At 36.6% G+C, this 24,529-nt stretch overlaps 1 protein-coding gene across 1 annotated transcript; it reads left to right on the forward strand.

The window, feature by feature from the left end:
- Positions 1–360: 360 nt before the first annotated feature.
- Positions 361–12,748, forward strand: LOC127971815 (LON peptidase N-terminal domain and RING finger protein 1). The gene is made up of 12 exons (XM_052575054.1): positions 361–1,182; positions 3,986–4,104; positions 4,937–5,059; positions 5,233–5,403; positions 5,652–5,781; positions 6,663–6,738; positions 7,155–7,269; positions 7,471–7,592; positions 7,773–7,931; positions 8,179–8,341; positions 9,762–9,911; positions 10,011–12,748. The coding sequence occupies exons 1-12, from the start codon at positions 885–887 to the stop codon at positions 10,158–10,160; spliced, it is 1,776 nt and encodes a 591-aa protein (XP_052431014.1). The 5' UTR covers positions 361–884; the 3' UTR covers positions 10,161–12,748.
- The last annotated feature ends 11,781 nt before the right edge of the window (positions 12,749–24,529 follow it).

A 24,529-nucleotide genomic window follows, 5' to 3' on the forward strand; every position in this document is an offset into this window, starting at 1 on the left:
TATGAAAAGATTTCCTGAAATGAAGTTAGTTTACTATAGTATAACTATTTATGTAAACAAATTAGGATTCATGTTTAATTATATTAACGTAATGGCTGTGGCTGTAGTAGTGGCCCCATATGCTTTAATCTTAAAGACAAACGTATTCCTACGTGCGGCAAAAGCTGAAATACATAAGATAAACGCAAGAAACCAATTCATTATCAAATCATAATTATTGAAAACCCATATATGTCCATGACAGGTTTTTTTTGTAGGCGTCTTTCGTTGAATTAGTGCGCGAGATTCCCTGTTATGAAACGCAAGGTTTGCTGTTTCACAACAGGAGCAGGGAGCCAATCAGAAGCACCAAAACGCGTCACGTGTTTTTTATTTATGTAATGCAATGGTTTCAGACGCGAACCCAGTACAATCTGCGTGCTGCACTAGAGAAAAATGTTGGTATCGTGAGCGAAAAATCAGAAAAACAGAGATCCATCGGTTGTTTTTTTATTTTGTCCTTGCACCGCGTTGATGGAGTTCGGAGGAGTCGCGCTGATGGGACTGAAGCGGAGTGAAGCAAAACACCATGCACAACAAGGGAAAACGTTACTCTCACAGCAAAGACTGAGATATGATTGCCAATGGATAATCATACATATTAAATGTATTGCCAAGTAGAAAAGCCAGTTGGATAGGGAATCATAAAGTATGCTCTTGGCACAATTTCGGCCTTTTGAAGCTTATGCAGTGATCATGAAATGAGATAGGGCACAGCTTTAAAACTAAGTTACCCGTGTCGTTTAACTTTTTAATTATGTCCCATATCTCGCTAAAGGATCGAGCTGTGTAACTTGACAAAAGGCATAATCTATTCAACTCTGGAGCTGTCAGCGGAGTCGAGCATGGATCTGCTGGAGTGTCCGATCTGTCTGTTCCTCATGTGCGAGCCAGTGACCATGAGCTGTGGTCACTCTTTCTGCAGGAGATGCATGGGAGCCTTCCTGCCCTCGCGATGCCCCACATGCAAAGACCGATTGAAACAGAGAGATGCGAAAAACATCAAAAACAATGTGTTACTCTTCAGCGTCATCGAGAAATGCTGCCCTGAAGAGACTAAGATGAAATGTCACATTCAAGAGAAACTGAAAACGAGCGAATTTACAGAAGCTCTGCGTATTGCTGATGAAGGGATCGAGATGGGTAAGGATGCACTTCAAACGCTGTTTGAACTGACTGACCTTATGCAACGTCGCTTGTTTTTATACCATGGGGAACGTTTAGTGTTTAGTTTCGGTTATGCAAACTTATTTATAGCATATATGCACATTCACAGTTCTGTCTATGGACATTTTTTCCTTTTTCTGTATAGATATATTTTTATTACTATTGTTATTTATAATTCATTGTCTATTCACAGATTTTATGTATGTTTGCACTTTGTTTGTATTTTCTGTACCGGAAGCTCCTAACACCAAGACGAATTCCTTGGTGTGAACCTGTTTTTATTCAGTCTATGGTGTAAACACACTTGGTAATAAAGCTATTTCCGATTCTGAAACTGAAATGAAGATGCCCGGACTACGGTCGTACCTCAAAACTAAGGTTGACTGCTGAGGATAAAATCGGTTCTTTTTTTTCAAGGCAACGGAGTGATTTTTATTAAGTTTAGTTTCCTGTACGGTGCTCTACAGAGCGTTCATACAGTGCTACTAGTGTTGTTGAACGAATCACTCGATGAGCCGATTCTTTTTTTGTGACTCAAAACATACAGCACAACCAGCGTAGTCAAAATACAGAACTACTGAATCTTATGAGCCGAGTCTTTTTTTGTGTGTGAATCAAAACATACAGCACGAATCAGAATATCAAAAGTAAAATTCTTATAAGTCAGTTCATTTGAGTAAACCAAAACATAAACATTTTGACTCACTGAACCGCAAGTTACAAGCTGTCAGGCTCCAAATAAACCGAAACATTGTTACTGTAGCATGTCCTTAAGACTTGCGGGAGTTATGGTGTTAATGATTGGTTATTAAATTTTTTTTAGTGTATAGTTAGGGTCAGTTATTGCACTGCATTTATAATAACTCTAAAAAGTAAACATGTATTTGTGCATAATAGCATTTTTTGGTTCATAAGTGCGCCAGGTGACATGTAAGGTGCCTAGTTAGTACAGTCTAGATAAGGTGCTCCCTAGATTTTAAGACAGCTTATATGTAAATTCAAAGCAAACTGTAACCTTGTTCTTGCTGTACAGGATATTTATAACCCATAATAATAATTGGTACTCACTTGCCTTTTATAGGACATTTATGACAGCACACTTCATTCAGCTAAAGTAGGTCAATGCGTTTGTGAACCTCACACTCACTAATGGAAAAAGTAATGCATTCAGTGTAATGGAAAAACTCCAGAAGTACGATGATTTGAATTACATTTCAACAAGTAACTGAAATATAGTATATGAACCACGTCAGTTCATGTCATCACTGTGGAAAATGCAATGTTTTGAATGCATGTTTTGAAGCCTGTAAACACAGGTAGGCAGAAATAATGACTGCAATATTTAGCAGGAGTTTGAAATCTGTTGTTTCTAGAAATATGTGCCCTAGATTGCAGCATTTTAACACAGCGTGGGATGGTTGAAGACTGTTAGATATTGTCTTTGTGATCCACCTACTCACACAGAAGTGAGCGGCGAGCTGTGGTTGTTAAAAGCAAGTGATTTCATAATCTCAGGTCTTCTAAAGGGTTAATGAGCAGCCAGGAAAGTGGGTTAAAACATGTTGTGAGTGGCTGATGCCATTAACAGACAGAAGCCAAGGGTAAATAAGGCTATGAAAACACCTCTAGGGCACACATTGGTGAAGTAACAAGTCCCCCTAGGTATATGATTCACACAAAGGAGATGTATTGTAAGAAGCACAGATACAGTTGTGGAGAATCGGGTGTTTGAGCTAGTGCAGTTTAATAATAATGTAAGGTTCTTCTCTTGTAGATATAGCATAACTCTTAACAGCAACAGTACCGTTTGCCCTTTAGTGAACTATGTATCATTTTACAGCCACTGAATGACTGCAATTATCTGTCTGGTAACATAAACCCTTCGAGGTAAAAGTAAGATGTCTGTCTACCCTTTGAATCCAATTAGAGGCAGTTTCCCATACTCCTATTCCCTGTTAGTTAACCAAGGATCATAACGTAATTTGGTTTTGTATGGGTAACAACCTGGTTATTACAGTGACGTAAATACATTTCCCCCCTCTTTTTACAATAATTCTAAGAAATGATTTACACTCATTGTCAGATCTGTTTGTAGTTGTGTTTGATTAATCTTTGATTAATGCACACTCATCCACCTCTTCCTTTGCCTATTTTGTAGCAGGTGAACTATATCCGTTGCACCTAATTTTTAAACATCAGGCATTTTCTGTTCCTTCTTTTTGGATTATGCGAAGGTCATGTAATGTCATCCAAGATCATTAGTGCCCCCCCTAATTTTTAGCTGTTGGTACCAGAAGTGTTTTTTTTTTCTGTTCATTTTTCCTATTTTAAAAAGTCTTTGTTAAAGTGTTATATGCCGCACTCTTAAAAATGGGTTTTTCATAAAAGAACCATTCCCTTTGCTCTCAAAATACTAGACCATTTTAAAATAAGTTGAAATAATGTGAACAGATGGCAACCTCGGAGCTCACATCATGTTTGTCTTTAAAGCTTAATTTATCATTAACAATCAATTCTCACATGGAGAAAATTAATCTATTTTTTTATTTTATTCTTTTACATTGGGAAACCCGACTGTTGCATGCTATTTAAGTTAACTATGCACTAATACACAGTGTTTTGATGGTGGTGGGAGGAATGCTTATGCAGAGTACTAATGTTCATTTAGGTTGCCCTTTTTGTTAATGCACATTTAAAATGCTCAAAACAGATAGAGGTCTATGTCTGAAATTAATTGAAATTAGATTGTCACACTGTCCATCTTTTCTTGTATCTACAGCCCCTGAAGATGTGAGTCTGAAAGTGTGGCGAGCTGAGGCCTGCATGGGCCTCCGTCGCTTTTCTGATGCCCTCCGTGACCTGGATGACCTGTGCTGTGTGCGACCAAACTGGACTGAGGTGAGGGCCGTCTTTGCTGACAGTGCTGATTATTTGCATATAGGGACAAGCCACTTGTTTAAGGAACAGTGTTGATAAAATCAATATCAATTTCATATTTGCATCTAGAGTTCGTGCTTTTATATCCTGTCATTTATTCTGTATACTCACTCTAAAATCTCTAAAATGTCTGTGCGTTATCATGACAATGACTGACAGTTTCGCAGCTATGCAATATCTGTTGGTATGGCCAGAGCACATTGTGGGATTTGACATTATCCTCACAGCAGTGCACTGGCATACACCACCATTCAGTGTTATGTTTCAGAATATTTAGTTAAATGCAAACAAACCCTGTTGGTATCGACCTTCCATTTAACAAAGAATCCTGAAAAAAGGACCACAAAAATAATAAGCAGAACAACTATTTTCGTTGTTTATAATAATATGAAATGTTTTTTGACCATCAAATCAGTAAAATATAATGATTTCTGAAGAATCATGTGACACTGAAGACTAGAGTAATGATGCTGAAAATTTGACATTGACAAATGACATTTTAAAATATATTCAAATAGAAAACAGTTATTCCTTAATTGTAATATTTTTTTTTACTGCATTGTAATCCAATAAACTCAGCCTTGATGAGCATAAGATACTTATATTTTACTTCTTACTGACCCCAGATTTTTGAATGTATATATTGGCACAATAAAGAACTGCTGAAAAGTTTATGTAAAACAGTAGATTTATATTTAAACCTGAGAATTTTGCTATTGTGTTCATGAATATTTAATAAATTAAATAGTGTGTTACCTGTGATAATAATTTGTATTTGAATTCTGTTTTGTAGGGCTTCTTTCGTAAAGGGAATGTTCTTCTTGAAATGGGCAGACAGACTCAAGCCCTCATCCAGTTTTACCATTGCCTGAAGCAGCATCCTGATTTTGCCCCTGCAAAGAATCAGATTAAGAAGGTGAATTTTTCAGAAATTGGGTTTGATGAACAGAACATATACTGCAAAACTCTTTTCTGGAGATAGAATCATACCTTATAGAATAATTTTGAGTGATTCAGTGTCAAGAGAGCATGCTCTGCTTGAAAACATACACGAATGTTTCATTGATACACTCACTGATCCGTATGCAGATCCTGGAAGCAGAGGGCATGGCTGTACCAGAAGAAGTTCCACAGATCCTGCATGTTGTGTCTGAGTACTTACAAGAGCCCTGTGCTATCACCAGCTCTGTAAGTCCGTCATGTCCAGATGGTCAGCGCTACTCCCACAACAACGCTGAAGGTCAAAGTGATCCCGTGCAGGTGAAGTGTTTATGCACAGCACTAATGATGTCGACACTTTTGAAATGTAACATTGGTAAAGTGAGCAACAAATATCAAATGGAAAGATCTGGTATTATTGTTATTGTAATGTTTTTCCAAATATGAATTTATTCTATTTTTTTTAATGAAAATATCCATTGATACAAATATGGTAATCAAGTGGTATGCTTATCATCAATTAAGAAAAGTTTTAGCTCACGCTCTGGCTCTTTCCTTTGCTGTCCTAGAATGCAACTAAAGTGAAGCACGGCACCAGCGGCGAGTGCTGTCTGAGCCTGTGTCAGGCCGTGTCCTTCCTCCCCACGCCTGAGGATGAGGATGAACTGATGATGAAGAGAGAAGAGAAACAGAACAGAGGTGAAGTTATCTTAATCATTACTACAAAACAAATGTCATGTAATTCACATTTGAACATACAACATTTAGGAATTGTTAAAACATTGTTTTAGTATTAAATATAATTCAGTAGTAATTGCACAATTAAAAAAAAAATTGCAGTTTTGTTACGTTGATAAAATTGTAATATTTACTTTTTTTGTAGCATCAAGGAACTTATTAAACACATTATGTGGGTCCATATCTTAAGGTTTATGCTTTGAATAATGGTTCATAATTACAAAAAAAAAAAATGTGTGGGAGCTCAGCTAATATGTTTCAATAGTACTTGCGTGTCTGCTATTTATGACCTGACATAAAGCGAATGAGAAATTAAAACTAACATTTTTTTGAGTATTGTGAAGGTTGAAAGGCACTCTATGGTGATATTGACCCTTATTGACTTTATTGCATTCACAGTATATCATATTAGCTAACCTATATGAACATCATAACACAGCCTTAAGCACTTTATTGTTTAAGTATAAAGTAAGCTAATAATATATGTAGTTAGTACATAAATAATTTTAAACATAATATTCATTTTGATTTTCGAGATTACTTAGGGTTTTCTAAGTTCTTCGTTTATTAGTAACAGGTAAATATAATATCTTATACATTTACATTATCAGTCAAATTATTATTAATAGGCTTCAGCATCTTCACAACCCTATAATGGATAAGCGGTTTGGAGAATGGATGGATGAATAATTATAATAAATATAAATATTATTACTTTACATATGACTTCATAATCAAGGTGCAAACAATTCTCTCATCATTTTACATTCTCATTAGCATGATTAGACAGCGAATCAAGACGACATCTATTCAAGCTTGATGTTGTTTCTTTGGTTCTGTAGGTATGTGCAGTGTGGGCAGAGAATCCTGCCTCAGCGTTCTGACAGTGACTGATTTTGAGTGCCCTCTCTGCATCAGGTCAGTGGAGATTTATAGTGTGTCCTGCTTCACTGGCATTATTTCCTGCTACCAGATACTTTCATTTCCTTTAGCTTTGCTATAGTATTTAAATGTTCGATTACAACTGTCAATTTCTTATTTGAAGACAATACTTTTGTAATACTTTAAACCAGTGTAATTCAACATATATAGGGTAAATAACACTATTTCACTCTTGTTTTGTGGTTCTACAAATGTATTGCAAAATATTACGGTTATTACCAGCTGAATTGTCCAGCGTTGTGGAGTATATCTGCAAAATGATCCTCTTCTTAACGAATAGGGCAACACCAGACAGTTAAAATGTCTAACAGTCTCTCAGCTTACTAAGTTGTGCATAAACATAATTATTTGTTAATTGCCCTCTTCTTATAATTGTGATGGATGGATTAAAGGTTATTCTATGAGCCAGTGACAACACCCTGTGGACACACCTTCTGCAAAAACTGCATTGAGAGAAGTCTGGACCATAATCTACGCTGTCCACTTTGTAAACAACCCCTGCAGGAGGTACTACTAAAACACAGGCTTTTACAATGATTACACGTTTATTTAGAAGCATGTAGAAACATGCCTCATAGAAAATAAAGACCTATTATTCTGATCCTTCTAATGAAAGTCAATCACCGCCCCCCCCCCCCCAAAAAAAAAAATCTGAGCAAATCATGTTACAGAGGAGCATCAGTCTCACCGCATTACTTCCTATTCCAGTATTTGAAGAACAGGAAGTACAACAACACAGTGCTGCTGCAGGAGATCATGTCCCGCCTCTTCCCCCAGCAGTTGGCAGAAAGGAAGCAGGTGCATGAGGCGGAGATGGCAGAGCTCTCAAAGTGAGTGCCCCTCTAAGTGATAACAAATAACAGTAGTCCTGTCAACTCCAGTATCTGCAATGATGCTTTTCACAATGAAATGGGACAAAATGACATGGTTAAAATGTCTAGGAGTCTAGAAGCTGGGAAAGGTTATGCAAAAGCAGAATTATTTATTAATTGCCCTTTTCTTATCTCTAGTCTGACTAAGGACATCCCGATCTTTGTGTGCACGGTGGCGTACCCTGGCATCCCATGTCCGCTGCACATCTTTGAGCCTCGTTACCGTCTGATGATGCGGCGATGTATGGAGACAGGCACCAAAAAGTTTGGCATGTGCAGCTACGAGCATGGCAAAGGGTATACAAATAAAAGATCATGCAGTTAGCATCTATCATAACTTTGTCACTATTACAGATTTGAAGAAACTTTAAATTGTTGTTAATTATATATATATATATATATATATATATATATATATATATATATATATATATATATATACTTTTGCTTTCAACAGTTTGGGGTTAGCAGTGTTATATATGTGTATATGGAATAAATATGGAATGCCTTTCAAGTGATTTGATACCAAAATTCCCTGTCACAGCTTTGCAGATTATGGCTGCATGTTGGATATTTTGGATCTGGATTTGCTTCCTGATGGTCGCTCCTATGTGGAAACAGTGGGAGGAAGTCGCTTCCGAGTGCTCAGGAGAGGACAGAGAGATGGCTACCACACAGCTGATATTGAGTACCTGGAAGATCATAAGGTCAGAGGTTACAGACTGTCCTAACTCAGATCTAAGGCCAAGAAAAATGACACTTTAAAAAGTCTTTGTTGCAATCCAGTGGTATTAATACACATGAAGTCAGATTGTATGGCAGATATACAAAATCTAAACCGTATAACCAGATTATACAACAATTATCTGCCTGTAATGTACTGTAAATGAGGCTCATGGGGCTTTATTACTGTAACAGCTGAAATTTCAAGAATAATATTTCATCTGTTTAGTAATCATGCTGGTTTCAGTTAGTTTAGTCGGATCGTAGCTTAAGATTAACCTTAAGATAAGTTGTTTCTGTAAAACAGCCCTTGATGTAATGGAAATTGCACTTCTCACATTAAAGGTTATAGTTCCTGTCATAATAGAGATCTGGCATTTGTTTATCTGAGATGTTTCCTGATGCCACATTTCCATTCTATAATTTACCCTAGTGTCTACGTACTTCCTCTAAAAACTCAGTATAGTATTCTCCCACAGTAAACTGTGGTATTAGCAAGCTTTTCCGTTAACTATCAATCACAACTAATTAGGTTGCACTTTATTTTACAGTACGTGAACTTACATGTACTTATACTGTACTTAGTGTATTTATCTAAGAAAGTTCTGGTAATACAGGGTAACTACATTGGGTAGGATTAGGTTTAGGGGTAGATTCAGGGTAAGTACTTAGTTATTACATAGTTATTGCAATTACTATAATAAGTACATAGTATGTACATGAGGAACAGGACACTAAAATAAAGTGCTACCACTAATTATATCATAATATAGTGTATTGCATATTATTAACTAAAGTAAACATTTCAGCATTTTACATGACAACATAACATTTTAGTAAAGAAGCTTTAAACACTGTTTGCATAAAGCTGGATCATATTAAGATTTCATTTTTACTCCTGCAATTAAAACATCAATGAAATGCTTTTATCTTCCAGTCATTTTCCCTATGGTTATGTGTCTTAACCACCTAAGTAAGGTGTCATGATTAAACATTTAATGAAAAGCATCTATTAAAGATTCATGAGAGAGAGAGAGAGAGAGAGAGAGAGAGAGAGAGAGAGAGAGAGAGAGAGAGAGAGAGAGAGAGAGAGAGTTATTACTGCTATCACAAGCCTGAGCCTGTGATGGATTGCTTATAATCACAATAAATACCAAACCTTTTGTTAGTACTGCAAATTTAATATCACGTAAATAGTTAATGTCAATTAGAGTTAATTGCAAGAGTATTCAGCAAACATTAGGAAGAGGAGCTTGTGATTAACTGCCTGTTGGTCAACAAATTCAAGCTCTTTTCAAACCCATCTACAGTACATAATGAAGACACAAGCGTTATTTTATCCTGAAGCTGAAGTAAAACTTCTGCTTGTTTGTCCACCTGACATTTGCATGCATTTGTGTTTAGGTTGAAGGTGCCGAGCTTGAATTAGTGCAGCGTCTCCATGACAGTGTGTATCAGCAAGCGAGAGAGTGGTACCAGCGTCTGAACAGCCGCATTCAGGAGCAGATCAGCCAGCAGTACGGCATCATGCCCGAGAAAGAGGACAATATACAGGTCAGAGCACACAGAATATTGCTTTATTAGGAAAACTACAGATTGTGCATTTTAATAATATCTCCCTAACGAGAATGAATGTGTTTTTGTGCATTGCAGGCATCTGCTAATGGGCCGGCCTGGTGCTGGTGGCTGCTGTCGGTGCTGCAGTTAGATCCAGCATATCAGACCACCGTTCTGTCTGTGACCTCCCTGAAGGACAGACTGGGTCATCTACGTATCGTACTAGAATACTTCTCTCAGAGCTAGGATGGAGACCCATTATGTGCCCATATATCTGATCACATCACATGCATGCACCACAAAAAACATGAATTTTCTTCTGATTTAAACAGAGCCATTTGTTTGATTTTTGATCAGAAACTGTACACAAGATCTCTTGTGGTTGGATAACACATTGGAAAACTATGATATTGGTTGGTTTAAAAATTAATTAGTCATTGAACTGATTCCTACTTCAGTCGAGCACCAAAGAATCAAGGACTCGTTCTACACAGAACAGCTGTTTATTGGCACACGCTGTTCGCTTCATTAAACACCATCAGAGCGGATGCCAAATGTTGCCGCTAGTTTTGTTGACATACATTTGAGATGTTTCCAGTAGTACTGGGCCCTGTCCAGGACTTGTTCTTAAATGTGTAGCTCGCATTTGTCGCCGAGAGAGCCAAGAGACTGATGACTGAATAGGAGCTCATTGATTATGCATGATTGAAACACTTATGACTACAGCCTCAAAATCTCGCAATTCCAGCCGTAGGTTTTAGTAGAATCAGAAATAATATTATCCTCAGTAACAGATGAGGAGTTACATTAATATTGCAAGACTAATGGCACAGAATAATATATGTTTTCGATATATGAAAGCTGCTAGCTGTGGTAGTTTCATTCGTAATATTAAATGTGTTGCAGGCTTGCTGGCATGACCGTAGAGAGGAAGGGATTCCCATTCAAAAGTTTGGGGTAAATAAGATTTCGCGGAAGAAATTAGTATTTTTAAATGGATGCAAATATAAAAAAGATATATATTTTAATAATGTTTTACTGTTTTTTTTTTTCATTTAATAAATGCAGCCTTTAAGAAACATAAACATAAAAAAAAGAAAAAATCTTACATACCCCAAATGTTTGAATGGTAGTGTAAAATACTCTTAATCACACAGCAGTTGTGGGAGGTGTTGTGAAGGTTTTAGCTATCTGGTTGATCATTATAATCCCCCATACCTATTTGTGTCAGTCATATTGGATTATTTCTGTGTGCTTGTGCCTTGTGATGGGCCTTAATCTGGTTTCGGATACTTGGTTTAAGACTGCGGGTTTATGTTCCTTATTTTTCCTTTCTTTTGTTCAGTGCCACATTCTGAGGAATGTTAAAACTGCAAATGTTACATGTGGTGTAACACTTATATGGGCTCGAAACTGACTTTGTTCATACTCTGGTGATTGTGCAATGGTTTTATTTTTATCATGTATCTCATACATGTCTTGGGTTAACATGCACCCACCTGCACTGGTACTTTATTTTTAGGTTTTTCATATTTGATATGTTGTGCACTGCTCTGAAGATTACTATCATTTTGCCATATTGAAAACCAGTTACTAACAGGTGGGCGCTTTGCTTTCAACCGTGTTTTGAATGCAGTATGCCTAAACGTACTGATTTTAGATTTGTCTTATTTGAAGAAGTGTAAATTTGGGAACTTTTGCAGGAGAGATTGGACACAAACAAGATTCATCCAAAAACTGAGATTCACAGAGGCCTCAGTTTTGTTCCACTTCACACTTCATCACAGCTTTAAATGATCACACCTCCATGGTCAACGTCATGCTGAGCCACGCATTATTCATGATCGCATGACCTCAATGGAGTGATTCGGAGAGACAAATATTTATGAAAGGGATTCAAATCAGAGTTGTTTTTTATTTGAATTTACTTTAGTAATTTAAGTAAGACTTCACTGATTGATGCATCTGATGTTTTGTTTCATATCTAAGGTGCACTCTTGACTTCTAAGACCTTTCATCCTCAGGATACGGGGCTTGAAATATCACTTTTAAATGCTGTTGCTTTATCTGTCTGAAGTTTGTCAGCATTGTGGCTGTGAGCCTGACAATGTCAAATTATCACTCTTCTGGTTTAAGTGTATGTGAAGGTGGCAGATCCTGTGGTATTGGTTTGGGATAGTAAAAGAGTGACTCTATTCTTCACTAATAGTCTCGTAAAAAAGAAGGATGCTATAGACCTCAAATAAAATGTCTTGTGTAAGTAAAAAGACTTTGATTAAATTGAAAATACAAATATAGATGAGCCAAATCAGAATCAATAATTAAGATTATATCCTCAGTTTTTTCATTTATTTGGTCACTATTCCTTTTTAATGTCATATATTGATGTGGTTGGAATTAAAACAGTCTTCGGCAGACTATTCAAAATCTGTTTTCCCTGGTGTAATCTAGGGACCTATATCAGTGATTTTTCTTTTGAGAGATATATCTTTAACTCTTAATGAGTTATGAGATACACATTATACAATAATGTAATATTAAAATAAATAATTCAAAATATCACTGCTTTTCTGTCCTTGGAAATGGCAAAAGTCAATCTTACAACAGCAAAAAAAAAAAAATCGACAGTTTGTATTACCAAGCAACCACTAGATGGCGTCATAAAATCACAAATTGATAGGCATGCCTGATGTTTTAGCGTTTATCAGCATCTTCCATTTCTTGAAAAAGTTTCCATCTCTTGTTTTATCCCCCCTCCAAGCAGACTTGTCTAAAATAGTTAATGGGATAGTTCACTCAAAAAATAAAAAATTCTGTTAAGATATATAAAAATATCCTATGCCTGTGTGTTTTTTTTTTAATATTGGGGTCTAATGTTATTTTGGACCCCAGTGACTTTCATTGAATATACAAAACACTGTAAAACTTTAGTTAATGCATTAGTTAACGCAATTAACTAACAATGGGCAATGGCCAAAGCTCAATTAATAGGTTCATTAAATTATGCTAACAGATACAACTTTTGACTTCAAAAATGTAAATGTTGAAATGAACATGGATTAGAAGTGCTTTAGATGTATTTTTCATTGTTAGTTCATGTTAACTAATCTTAAAAAATGAAACCTTGTTGTTCAAGGTTATTATAATAACAAGGTTGTTATTGTTATTCTTCATAATATCTATCAGGCTACAGGCATAATATCTATCAGGTTTTGAATAACATGAGTATAAGTGAATAATACAGAATTGTTCAATTTTGGGTCAACTCTTTTGGGTGAATCTCTTTAAAAAGAACCAACAATCATGACAATGAAATAAAAACAAAATTTAAGTGAATAAATAAATAAAAGCATCAGGCTGTGATGAACTAATCTGGGTAGCCCATGGAAATATTTAAACAAAAGTATGGCATTAAAATAATGTAGAAATGTGCGTTTAATGTAAAAGTCAACTAGTGACATTGACCCCATAAATGTAGTGGTGTTGGAAACGTAATTAACACAAATTACATCTATAAATTTAATCTATTAATCTATATGCTTGAATTGTGTGTTTAGGAGTTTAAGTTTAGGATAATTTTGGAATTAGTTTGAGATTAAATCGAAAAGTGCAATCACATTTTACCGTTTCTAGACGAATTTCAAAATAGATCAGCATATTTTTTTCGAAGAAACAAGTATATGTGGATTTAGCACGTTTCCTAATGTTTATGCTTTAGTACAGTAAAGAATTACATAGCCTGCCCTATACCTTTAATCCACTCATTTTTACGGAAAGTCGCTGATTTCGCAACAGGTTACTACAAAGAGACTACTTTGATGAGGAGCTCTGTATCTAAAACCATCTGTGTGATGTAGCTCAATGTTAACAATTAAGCCCATTACAAAGAGGGAGGAGAGAAGTAACGTTACGGTAAGCTAAACTGATCAATTACCCAGTTGCATCTCACCTGCCTATGGCTTTCCGAGTAACGTTAGGGTTGACAACACTGATCTATATAGATCAGTGGTTGACAACCATTTTTTTGTAGCACACCAATTGTCTCTGAGCATAAATAAATCATTACAAAGAACCTGCATGTGCGTTCGCGGGAAACTGCATACATCCGCGTGCTGAGAAAATCCACGTGGTGTCTTGAGTAGACAGTTGAAGTGGTGTCAAAACGATGGCAGTTAATTTGGGATGAAATCAATGTAATTTTCACACTGCCAGTCAGAGATGGAGGGTGTTGAGGAGACGATGCGGGCCAGTCACAGCCTATCAAACAAATGCCCCGTGTTGCCATGGAAACCGTCGCCTGATAGGTAACGCAGAATAAAACTTTTAAGTAGGCTAGCTAGTTAATTGAAAATAAACTTTTAAAGTGCACCCGCAAACTCTTTTGTTTGTTAACAGCCTGCGAGCCGCGATGTCAAATGCAAATACCTCAGCGAGATCAATGGCGAATGTATGAGACGTTTGTCTCCCTCTCTCGGTTCTCTTTGTAGGGATTATGGAGCGTCTAAGAGCTGGGACTGATAAAGAAGCCTTGTTTCACACCAACCTAATCCCCCTGTGTCAATACACAGATAACGCTTCAAATGACGTCTGCAAAAGAGTAAAGGTAAACATATCAGAGCCTCGGTACTTAAAGTCTCGGGGTGCGCTTGGTAATAAGACAAACGCAGGCAGCGCGTCTCCCTCCGCAGAGGCGGAGATTAGCGGGAGAGACAGCTGGCTTTGTCCCCTCGCTGAGTAATATAAAACCTCGCCGTGAAGAGCTAATGCATTTGATGAAAACAAAACAAAAAGTTACTGAGGAAACACGGTTTTAATATTAAACCACTAATCGTCATGTGCTCACGTAATAACATTGGATGTATGAATACTTGACTCTGATTGGTCGTTAACTGGCTATATGTTTTTGTTTAATGACGACTAAATTGTAGGCTAAATTTCTACGTAACATTTTTACACTTAGCTCATTAGTGAGATGTAATATTCAGATTCATGAAAAGTTTATTTACTTCAGTGCAGAAAATATAAAAGCAAAACAAATTTATCAGATAAAATAGTAATATAATAATCAATAATTATGTACCCTAATTATTTTTTTTTTTAGAAAATAATTATTTATTTACATATTTTTTATGTTATAATCTAATTAATATACAATGCTATTTAATATACTATAAAATTATGCAAACAGCTTTTGTTGTTTGTTTTAGTAAAATATTTAAACAATTAAAAATAACTATTTTCTATTTTAATATAGGTTATCTCAAGTATTTATTTATTTTAATATATACTTTTTTTCATTTTAAAATGAAAAATGAATAAATGAATAAGTGCAAGTCTAAAAGTAAAAAAAAAAAAGATTTAGGCTGAGTGCTGGAGTTAGAGGGTCAAATAAACATGGAACATGTGTTTATCGTAGGAAATGTACAAAACTTCTTGGAACATGATCTTTACTTAATATCCTAATGATTTTTGGAATAAAAGAAAAATCGATAATTTTGACCAACACAATGTATTGTGGCTATTGCTACAAATACACACATGCTACTTATAACTAGTTTTGTGGTCCAGGCTCACATACAGGACTGTAAAGTATAAAAAACTAAAATGTTCACTATATGCATGAAACGTTCACCCAAAATCATATCCTGTATTGGTAAAAATATGGCATTTATACTTCAAAACCGACTAAAAATCTTCCCACAAATGACCAGATGTTATCATGACAATGTGAATGCTAAGATTTGACAAGAAAATCTCAAATTTGTAAAAACCGTTGATTTAAATGATGTGATTAGGCAGAAAGACATTGAATAAAGTACAAAATGAGAGAAAGGACAAAAGATAACACCTTTTAAATGGGAAATTACAATACTAATTAAATGCATGCAATGTGGAGTTTTTTTTTAGAACTGTGCTGCACAATATGAGTAAAAAGACGAGTGATTTAAATGTGCTGTGTGGCCTCTACTGTTCTATTCCAGTGAGCATAAAATCACAAGGTCAAAAAAATGATTTTGGAGAGTCCAACCAGCCTCTTCATGGGAGCCAAAGGTAATATACTAAGTGCAAGTGAAATGAGCCATTTAAATAAAAAACTTGCATCTGTAACATGAAAAATGGCAGGTTTGTTCACAGATCAAGTTTAGATGCACAGCTCTGGGTTTAATGGGTGATCATGCCAAATAGCTATGGATGTAAAGCCCACATCATTTTATACAATGCATGACCCTGATCCTCATAAATAAAGCTGTAACACATTAATGGTGTACCTGGGTATACTGCATTGCCTGCAAGGGTAGCACAATACATAAAGCCTTTAAGAGGAAGTTCTAAGAATACAAGAGAAGCATATTCCTTCCCTGTCTTTAAATAGGGGCAAACAGAAGACATATTCATTTTGACAGGTATTCGAGTGAACATGGCTGATAAGAATGGCGTTCGTGTTCAGCTTTCATTCTCCAAAAACCTGCAAAGATCAGCAGTCTCTTTGGCTTTCTCCAGCCTGTGCACAGAGATCCAAGCTTCAGAAAAGAGACCTGAAATTAGCAGGCAACAGAAGAAATAGTGACTGTCATAAAAAGTATTAAAAAAACAGCTGAGTTACCTCTCGACATGGAACACTCCAGTTACTCACATAACCTTAGTTAATTGATATAAAGGGAAGGAGTGTTGTGTAAATGGCCGTGCTGTAGCTGCACGTTAATTGATGGCTGTTGCATCATTCATATAAACCTGATGAGAAGGCATTCCCTGAAATGCATACCTTGGTGATATATGGTAAATTCTCATGGTTGGAATTTGGAAAGACCTCTCAGCCAGTCAGATTCGAGCACCAGACAGAACTGTTGCATAAATAATGATGTTATGTATAATTTTTGTGCAGATCTTTTTCTTGTCTGTTGAAGTATAGCATACAGTCGGTATGTTTAGCCTCTTCAAAAAATGCCAATTCGGTTTGTGAACATCTTTTTTTTTTGCTTTTTTAGTCATGGCTTCTATGGTCCAGTTTTTTTAAAATATCTTTGTTCTACAATATGGACAGCCATATTATGCACTCAAATAGTATCAAATTGTAACAGCAGACCCAGACTGGTGGAGCCACCTGGCAGTGGATCAGCACAGAGGCTGATGAACGCTCATTTGGCTGTGAGCCGGAGTGGCCTTTTTGCTCTGACTGATGAAAACATGATCGTCTTTTCTCATCAGCGCCCCAATGAGCTCCCAATATTGTCATGGAGACAGACCTTCAGCAGCCAGTGGCTTTCAGCGGGATATGCAGAGATCGTTCTCTAATCAGATTACTCTCATCAGTCAAACCCGTTTGCTTTGTTTGCAGCAAAATTGGAAAAGCTAGCTGAAATTAACCAAATAAAATGCACAACAAAAAAGAGGACAGAATCTAAAATATAAGAGATGTGAATAGACAAATAAATCCTTTTGGATATCACATGAAAACACACAGAATTGACATTATTGGTAAACACTGTCACTGTCTAATTACACAGACTCAAAATATGACAAGTACAACTATATCATAGTCTCACTGCTGCCATGACACAGTCACGGAGCACATAATCTTGTGCTGTGAGGAGAAAGCCGGTATCATCTCCCAGGTCCTCTGCATTATACACCAAGGAGGTTTATCTCCTCCTTAAGATGATAAGAAGAGGATTCTGGGAGCACTACTGGGACATGGCAGCCAACCATATGAGGCTTCTCTGTGTGAACCGATCCATAAATAATGCATATCCTAAGACATCTGAGAAAATGTGCCTCTCAACCAGTGCAAACGAACCGAGTCGCTTTAAAACCGAGCTAAACATATGTTTTTTCAATGTTCACATGCATGGTTAAATGCAAACGTAGGAGTATGTTGCGTAAGAGTGTGTTTACTTGAGTATGCATGCTTTTGGGTGCATTTTTAGCCTGTTTTTCTCAACTGCTAACCCACAGGATGCTGTGTCTACCAGATACTTTACAGCCCATGCTGTGAAAGATTGAGAATAAACCCCATTGGCTGCTTGCATGTGCTGAAATGTTGATCCACCGCTGTGGACGGCTGTCTCTCGAGTCACAGATCTGTGCAGGCGGCCTCTAGCCCCGCAGCACTAACAGATTGCGGACGTAATTTAGTAACAAAAGGACTTATAGATTTGTGAATCACACAGAGTGACAGCCGCTTGCTCTGAGTTTGGCTGGTGCTCTATTTTAATGCATATTATTTACATAAATTTTCCCCTTTTTAGCAACTTTTGGCTTTGTGCCACTCAGTGCATTAATCACTGATGTTGAAAGTTAGGGAACAGCCCAAGCTTTATGTTTCTCTTCAGCGGAACTATAAAACTGCAAAAGCACTGTCCCTTGATGGTAGTCAATATCCATGACATATTATTTGAGTGCATGTGGTGGAAAAACAGCTCCAAGCTAGTGAAGGCATTTCTAGTGGAGTGCTCAGAAATCCAGCCAAAGCGGGTTAAGAGGGGTTTCATCAAACCAAATAGGTGCGAAAACATTAGCTGTGACAGGGGCTGCTGTTGTAAAAACAGATGGGATTGACATTGATGGTTATTTATACCATCTCTGGCTCTTAGACCAGAGTCTGTTTTGGAAATCATTTGATTGGCTCATTTACCTGTTGCTGCAGTGCGGTAGCTGAGACTTTGGTCACACAGAGCTGCTATTGCACTGATAGAGAAAGATTAGATTTTTTGAGAATAAGCATGAAAAAGGGGTGCTTCTAGCCTTTTATCAGTATCCCCAATCCAAAAAGGTATTTTGATATTCATTTTCTATACTGATTTGGATGTAAATGGATATAAATTGTCTTTACCTATACAGTAAAGAGTCATTCACAAGCTGCACACGCAGTAAAGACCAGCTTTGTCATTTACAAACCAAAGAAGATGTTTGCTTGTTTTGTTTTCTACAAGAGGTAAATATCCACCTCAGTCAGCACTCTTTTTGTTTTCGGTCATATGATTTATCCCAATACTATTTCATTGTGAGAAATCACTGCAGGTGGTTCAGTATGTGATGAACTGTCTGAATGAATCAAACTCACAAACCGTTTCAGACCTGCAAAACCGTTTGAACATTAAGCTCAAAATAGTGATTCATTCAACAATCTGGCATCATCAGTTCTGATTCTAAACAGCTAATATAAAACACATGAAAAAAAAAATTCTCAGGTCGATGTCATTCCCATTAATACGTAAGGATTCATCTGTAATATTTCACTGCAGATCGTGGCCTGTCTTGTGGGATAAAGTATTCAAGTTGGACATGTGGCCTGATGGGGAGTGTGTTCTCCAACATCGTGTGGTAGTGTTTATACAGATGCCTCGAGTTTGAAGCTTGTGCCATTTCCTGATCCCATTTATAATTTTCTGTCTCTTTCCTGACTGCCCCTGCCTAAAAATAGGAAGAAAGCATAGCATACTGGCTGCCTGCCTTGGTAATTGCTGTTTAACAAACAAACATATTTCTGTTTCATCAAATTGATGAATGTCTTTGGTAAAAATAAATACCATATGGAGGTTAATTGGAAGTCATTTTGAAGATTTTAGATCTTTACATTTTAAAGAACAAAGAAAGAGAGAATGTGCTCATTGGGGAATGAGGGAAATGCATCCATTCTAATTTAAGACAACTGTTGACAACTGCAAAATCACTAATGATATTAATCATTAAACAGGAACCACCACTTTACTAATTAAACCTTGCTAACAAAATTGCAATTATCACAGATGTGACTTGTGTTTATATTTTTGCATTCACTTTCATTAACAGAATTTGTCGGTTTGATGAAACAAGAAAACATCATATGATAGGAGACACGTTGTTTTAAACATGATGCAAAACGGTTTTCTCTCTCTTTCTCAATCTTAGGTTTTTTATGCCTTCAGTCAAAAGGAAAGTGAAAAGAGGAGGATATGGCAGACCAAATCCAAACTTGCATCCTTAGGAGAACAGATTGGCAGTGCACTAACCAGTGTGCTACGGCACTGACAAGAGTTTCCTCTTTTAGCAAGAGTGACATTTTCTGTTGGTGAAAGTGTTTTTTTAAGGATTAGTTCACTCAAAAAAGCTTTGATGCCAGTGGAGCTCAGCCAGAGTTTTATAAGAGTTTCAGCTAGAATTTATTTGACATGCCATCTACAAATAAAAATACTTGCTTATAGGTTTTCATACCTATAAGTGACTTTTTCTTTTATACTTTTTAAAAACTAAAAACAATACATATACTAATGCTAATAATAATACTTAAGATAATAGATCAATATACATTTATTTACATAAACAACTATATAAACGATTTAACATTTATATCATAAAAAGGAAACAAGCTCTCCAAAAGCACGCTTCAGAAATGCCCATTTTCTCCCCATTTCACAAGGGAACTTACAGGTTTATTAGAGCTGGTGGCCTGTGATTGCCTTTTAATGAGAGAATGACTGGGCGCGAGAGATAAGGAAAGTTCAGACTAAGAGGTCCTTGGTGGGATTAGAATAATCATCAAAAATGCCATGTCTTTAAAAAATCCACAATAGGACATGGCAGCTCTACTCACTTCCCCTCTCCACAGCCAACCTATTTGCATTCCAGTGCGATGGTCCAGTGGATGCTTGTGAATAAAGAATTTGTTCTCTTGTTAAAGAAGCACCAGGCCATAGATTGAAGCTGGAAAAGAAAATTCTGCATGCAAAGGAAAGAAACTTAAATGTCACAACTGTGTGACAAAATTAATGTACCCCCGCATTAATTCACTTTTGTGATGAGCTGATTAAGTGTGCCTTTTGTATAATGCAGTCTCGGAAATATAAAAGACTGCCACATTACATGACCATTACATTTACAAATATGTCCTATTTATTGGCCAATATGCCACATGCCCATTCAGAGGAAAACTGCTTTTTACATTCGAAAGAAAGAAATTTCATTCTGAAATGGTCATCATGCTCAGCTGAACAACAGTAATACAACACTACAATCTGACAGGAACTCTGTTCAGTTTCAATGACAAAATGCAAGTGGCTGTCTGTTTCCAATTGATTTATTTTTCATATTACCGTTTGCTGATGGCGATCACACCTTCAAAGGACAGGTGCACTTCTGCCTGTTCAGAAAAGTAGGTCTGAACATGTCGACTGAGATATTGATCCCATGAGCATGAGCAGTGGGTCCGTGTAGCTCAAGAGAAGCCAGTGGCTGTGACCTCTCTGAACACATGCTCGCTTCTCTATGCTTGACATGCCTTCAAGTGTTTTTCAGGGATCAAAAAGTGGAAAAGCTTGTTCTGCTTTCTTAGATGTACTATTCAAAACCTCATAGGACATTGGGTTGTTGCTCCTTTGGGAAAAGCTTCTCCCTGAGAGATTTCTAATGGAGTCGGTTTTAGGACTCATGCCGTGAGTCATACAGTCATTGCACGGCAGCCTATATTTAAACTCGATGACAAAATCTTAAACCTGGCCCTTCTCTTGTTGGTTGTGATGTTTAGGTAAGTAGTTGTTGAATTAAATGCATCATGTTAGATGATTATTCAGCCATAATCTGCCCACTGTTCACAGAAATTCATCTCGGATAATTCGGAGGGGTTTTGGAGCACATCCTGGTGACAAGCTCAACCTTCAGCGAGAAAGGATTATGTTTCTCTGCCATAAAGCATCCTGACATTTAGAATGATATTAAACTTCAATGGACTCAGATCAAGGTTCACCGATCATTCTTGCAGGCGCTGAATCCATTATTCAAGGTTAGAGATGCTGTTTACTGAAATGAAAATAGGATGCATCTATAATACATTCACATTACACTCAAAGCAGAAGTGCTGCTTTCTGTTTGTTAGAAGTAATGCACGTTTTGAAAATACAAAGACACTACCAGGAAATCGCATATGAGACCTGCACTGCATTTACATCATCGCTCTAATAATGCTAATAATAGAACATTACACAGGTGTTCACCACAGGTATTCACCAGTGATCTAAACATACATTACAACTTTGGATGGGGACTTTATTCTGTTCAGGGTAGTTGAATAGATGTGGGTGTTGCAAGCTTGCAGTCAATTGCAGAGAGGCAGGGTTTAAGCTGTTGCTAATAAATGCAATGTTCCTCACATATGCCATCATATGGTTTTAGAAGACTGGGAATACAGCACAATTGTATGTAACAGTTTTATGTTTGAAACAGCATGAGGGTGAGTAAACTACAGATTCATTTTTGGGTAAACTATCCCTTTAAATTGTTACCTTAGCAGAAGTGCCTCAAAAAAACTCTAGACATTACAATCATTAAAAACAAAAACTGCCTTCAAGTGGGAGGCAGTTCCAGCTGTTTCTTTGCTTGTGATGTCCCTAGTCGGGCTTGTAACAGACTGGAGGTCAGCTGGGACTGTCCTGCTTGGCTGTTCCTGCTCCCCTTTCAACGGTGACAAGCAAGGCTCCAGTGTGACTCTGTAATCCGTTCATCCGTCATCCCGTCTCACTCCATGTGCACCGCCATACATCTCTCCGCTCTCTGCGTTGCTCATTTAACTTCACCATCCATCTTATCCCAGTGACTTTCTACATCTACACACAACACGAACACTGGCCAAGTGAGCCTGTCCGATTCCCCCACGGCAGATTGAGGAGTGCATCTCAATTTTAACTTTGATTCACAGCATAGTGTTTAGTGATTTCCCTTTCAGAGAGGAGATTTGGATGAGATCAAAGGCTGAGCATTAACGTGGCTGGGATGAAACGGTGAAGGGTGCCTTTGTAGGACAGAAGTGAAATCATGAGCGCATTAGCGTAGTTCGTACGCATCACCCGTGGCAGTGCAGGGGATCTATCTCTGTCACTGCGCTGATGAGCCCGTGTGATTAACAGGCCTCTGTTCTCCTCACCGACCGTGGAACAGTGGGAGCCACTGATGAGCCAAATGCAATGCTCTTTTCCGCCTCCCTCGCTTTCATTTTACTCACTTGTGTACTTCTGTGTTCTCTTGGTACATCACTCCTTCGCTTCCACCGATTGTCTGCCCCTTTACAACAAATGATACATATTACAACTCTTACAGAAAAATAAAACCCTGCAATTGATTGCAACTGAATTTTCTGCAACACTTTATTTTAAGGTGTCGTTGTTACACGTTACATGTACTTATTATAATAATTAATTATCCATAATTACATGCAAGTAACCCTAGGCCAAACCCCAATCCTAACCATAACCTGTAGTTATTAATATTTCTCAATACTTAAATGTATAATTACACTTTAACAAGGACACCTTAAAATAAAGTGTAATAAAATTTTCTGAAAATGAAGAATACATTTTTTAATTATTTTAGCATTTCAGATTTTATTTTGAAAGAAAATTTACCCCAAAAATGACAATTCTGTGATTATTTAGCTACTTATGTTCGAAGTTTTTCTTCTGCAAAAGACGTGAGAATTACCTAAATAGATGCAAACTAATAAACTAAACTGAAATTATGAGACACAGATAATTTTTTTGAATTAAGACAAACTTATAAAAAAAAATCATAATTATAAGAAATTATTGACATTATTATTCATTATTATGTCCCAAGTTTGGGGTGACATAAGCTTTAAATTGGAATGAATGCAAAACCACAAAAAAAGCCTTCTTTAGATCATGATTATGTTAAGGTTTTCTGTGAATGACAAATGTAAAAATTTTCACATAATGATGATATATGGAAGTTTATTTCCAAAAATCTATTGATAAAAAAATAATAATAGTAAAGAACATGCTTAAAAAGTAAATCTTATAAGACATAAAAAGTAATAAATAACATGGAAAAGTCAAGATTATGATATTTTAAGTCACCAAATATTTTTGGGATAGTTAAGACATTTTTATGTCATTGCGTTCACTTTTTATGTTAGAATTATTACTTTTGATATCACAATAGCAACATTTGATCTCATAATGACTTAGTTTGTCATAATTTAGATTTTTATCTCATAATAGACTTAGGTCCAGATTTACTAAACAGGGCAAATTACACGAGAGTGCAATTTAAAAACAGCGCTGATGGGAGTGGAAATTTCTGCGGGTGATTTACTAACAGTGCGCAAATTAAAGAACACAGACGCAAGATCTCATTTACATAGACCAACGCAATATACCAAACGCAGCGCAAATTAGAGTAGTTGCATATGCTAACAAGATGCGGGTGATCTACTTATGACACAGGCGCAAAATAGTTTCATTTTGGGTGTTAAATAATGGTGCAAACACCAGTAATTTGATGAGCACAAACGTTTTTAAATCACGTTGTGTGATTCATTTTAATACTCTTCTCCCATATGTTTTTTTTTTTTTCTGAAAGGAAACCCCTACAAATGTATATTCAGTAAAGTCAGGTGCAAAAGTGTCCTCGTCTGTTCAGTGCTAATTCTTTGTTGCACGTTTTTAGTAAATCCTGATATTACTATCTTCATGCCAAAAGACGATTTGCGCTGGTGCAAGCGGTTTGTAAATCTGGCCCTTAGAATCGTAAAATTTCCAAATATAATGGTTTTAAATGATTACCAAAGCATGATTTTTTTCCCCCTTATGTGGCAGAAATTGGCTTCCATATACAATAGATATATATGA

This window comes from Carassius gibelio, chromosome B14, assembly GCF_023724105.1.
Source record: "Carassius gibelio isolate Cgi1373 ecotype wild population from Czech Republic chromosome B14, carGib1.2-hapl.c, whole genome shotgun sequence".
NCBI lineage: Eukaryota > Metazoa > Chordata > Actinopteri > Cypriniformes > Cyprinidae > Carassius > Carassius gibelio.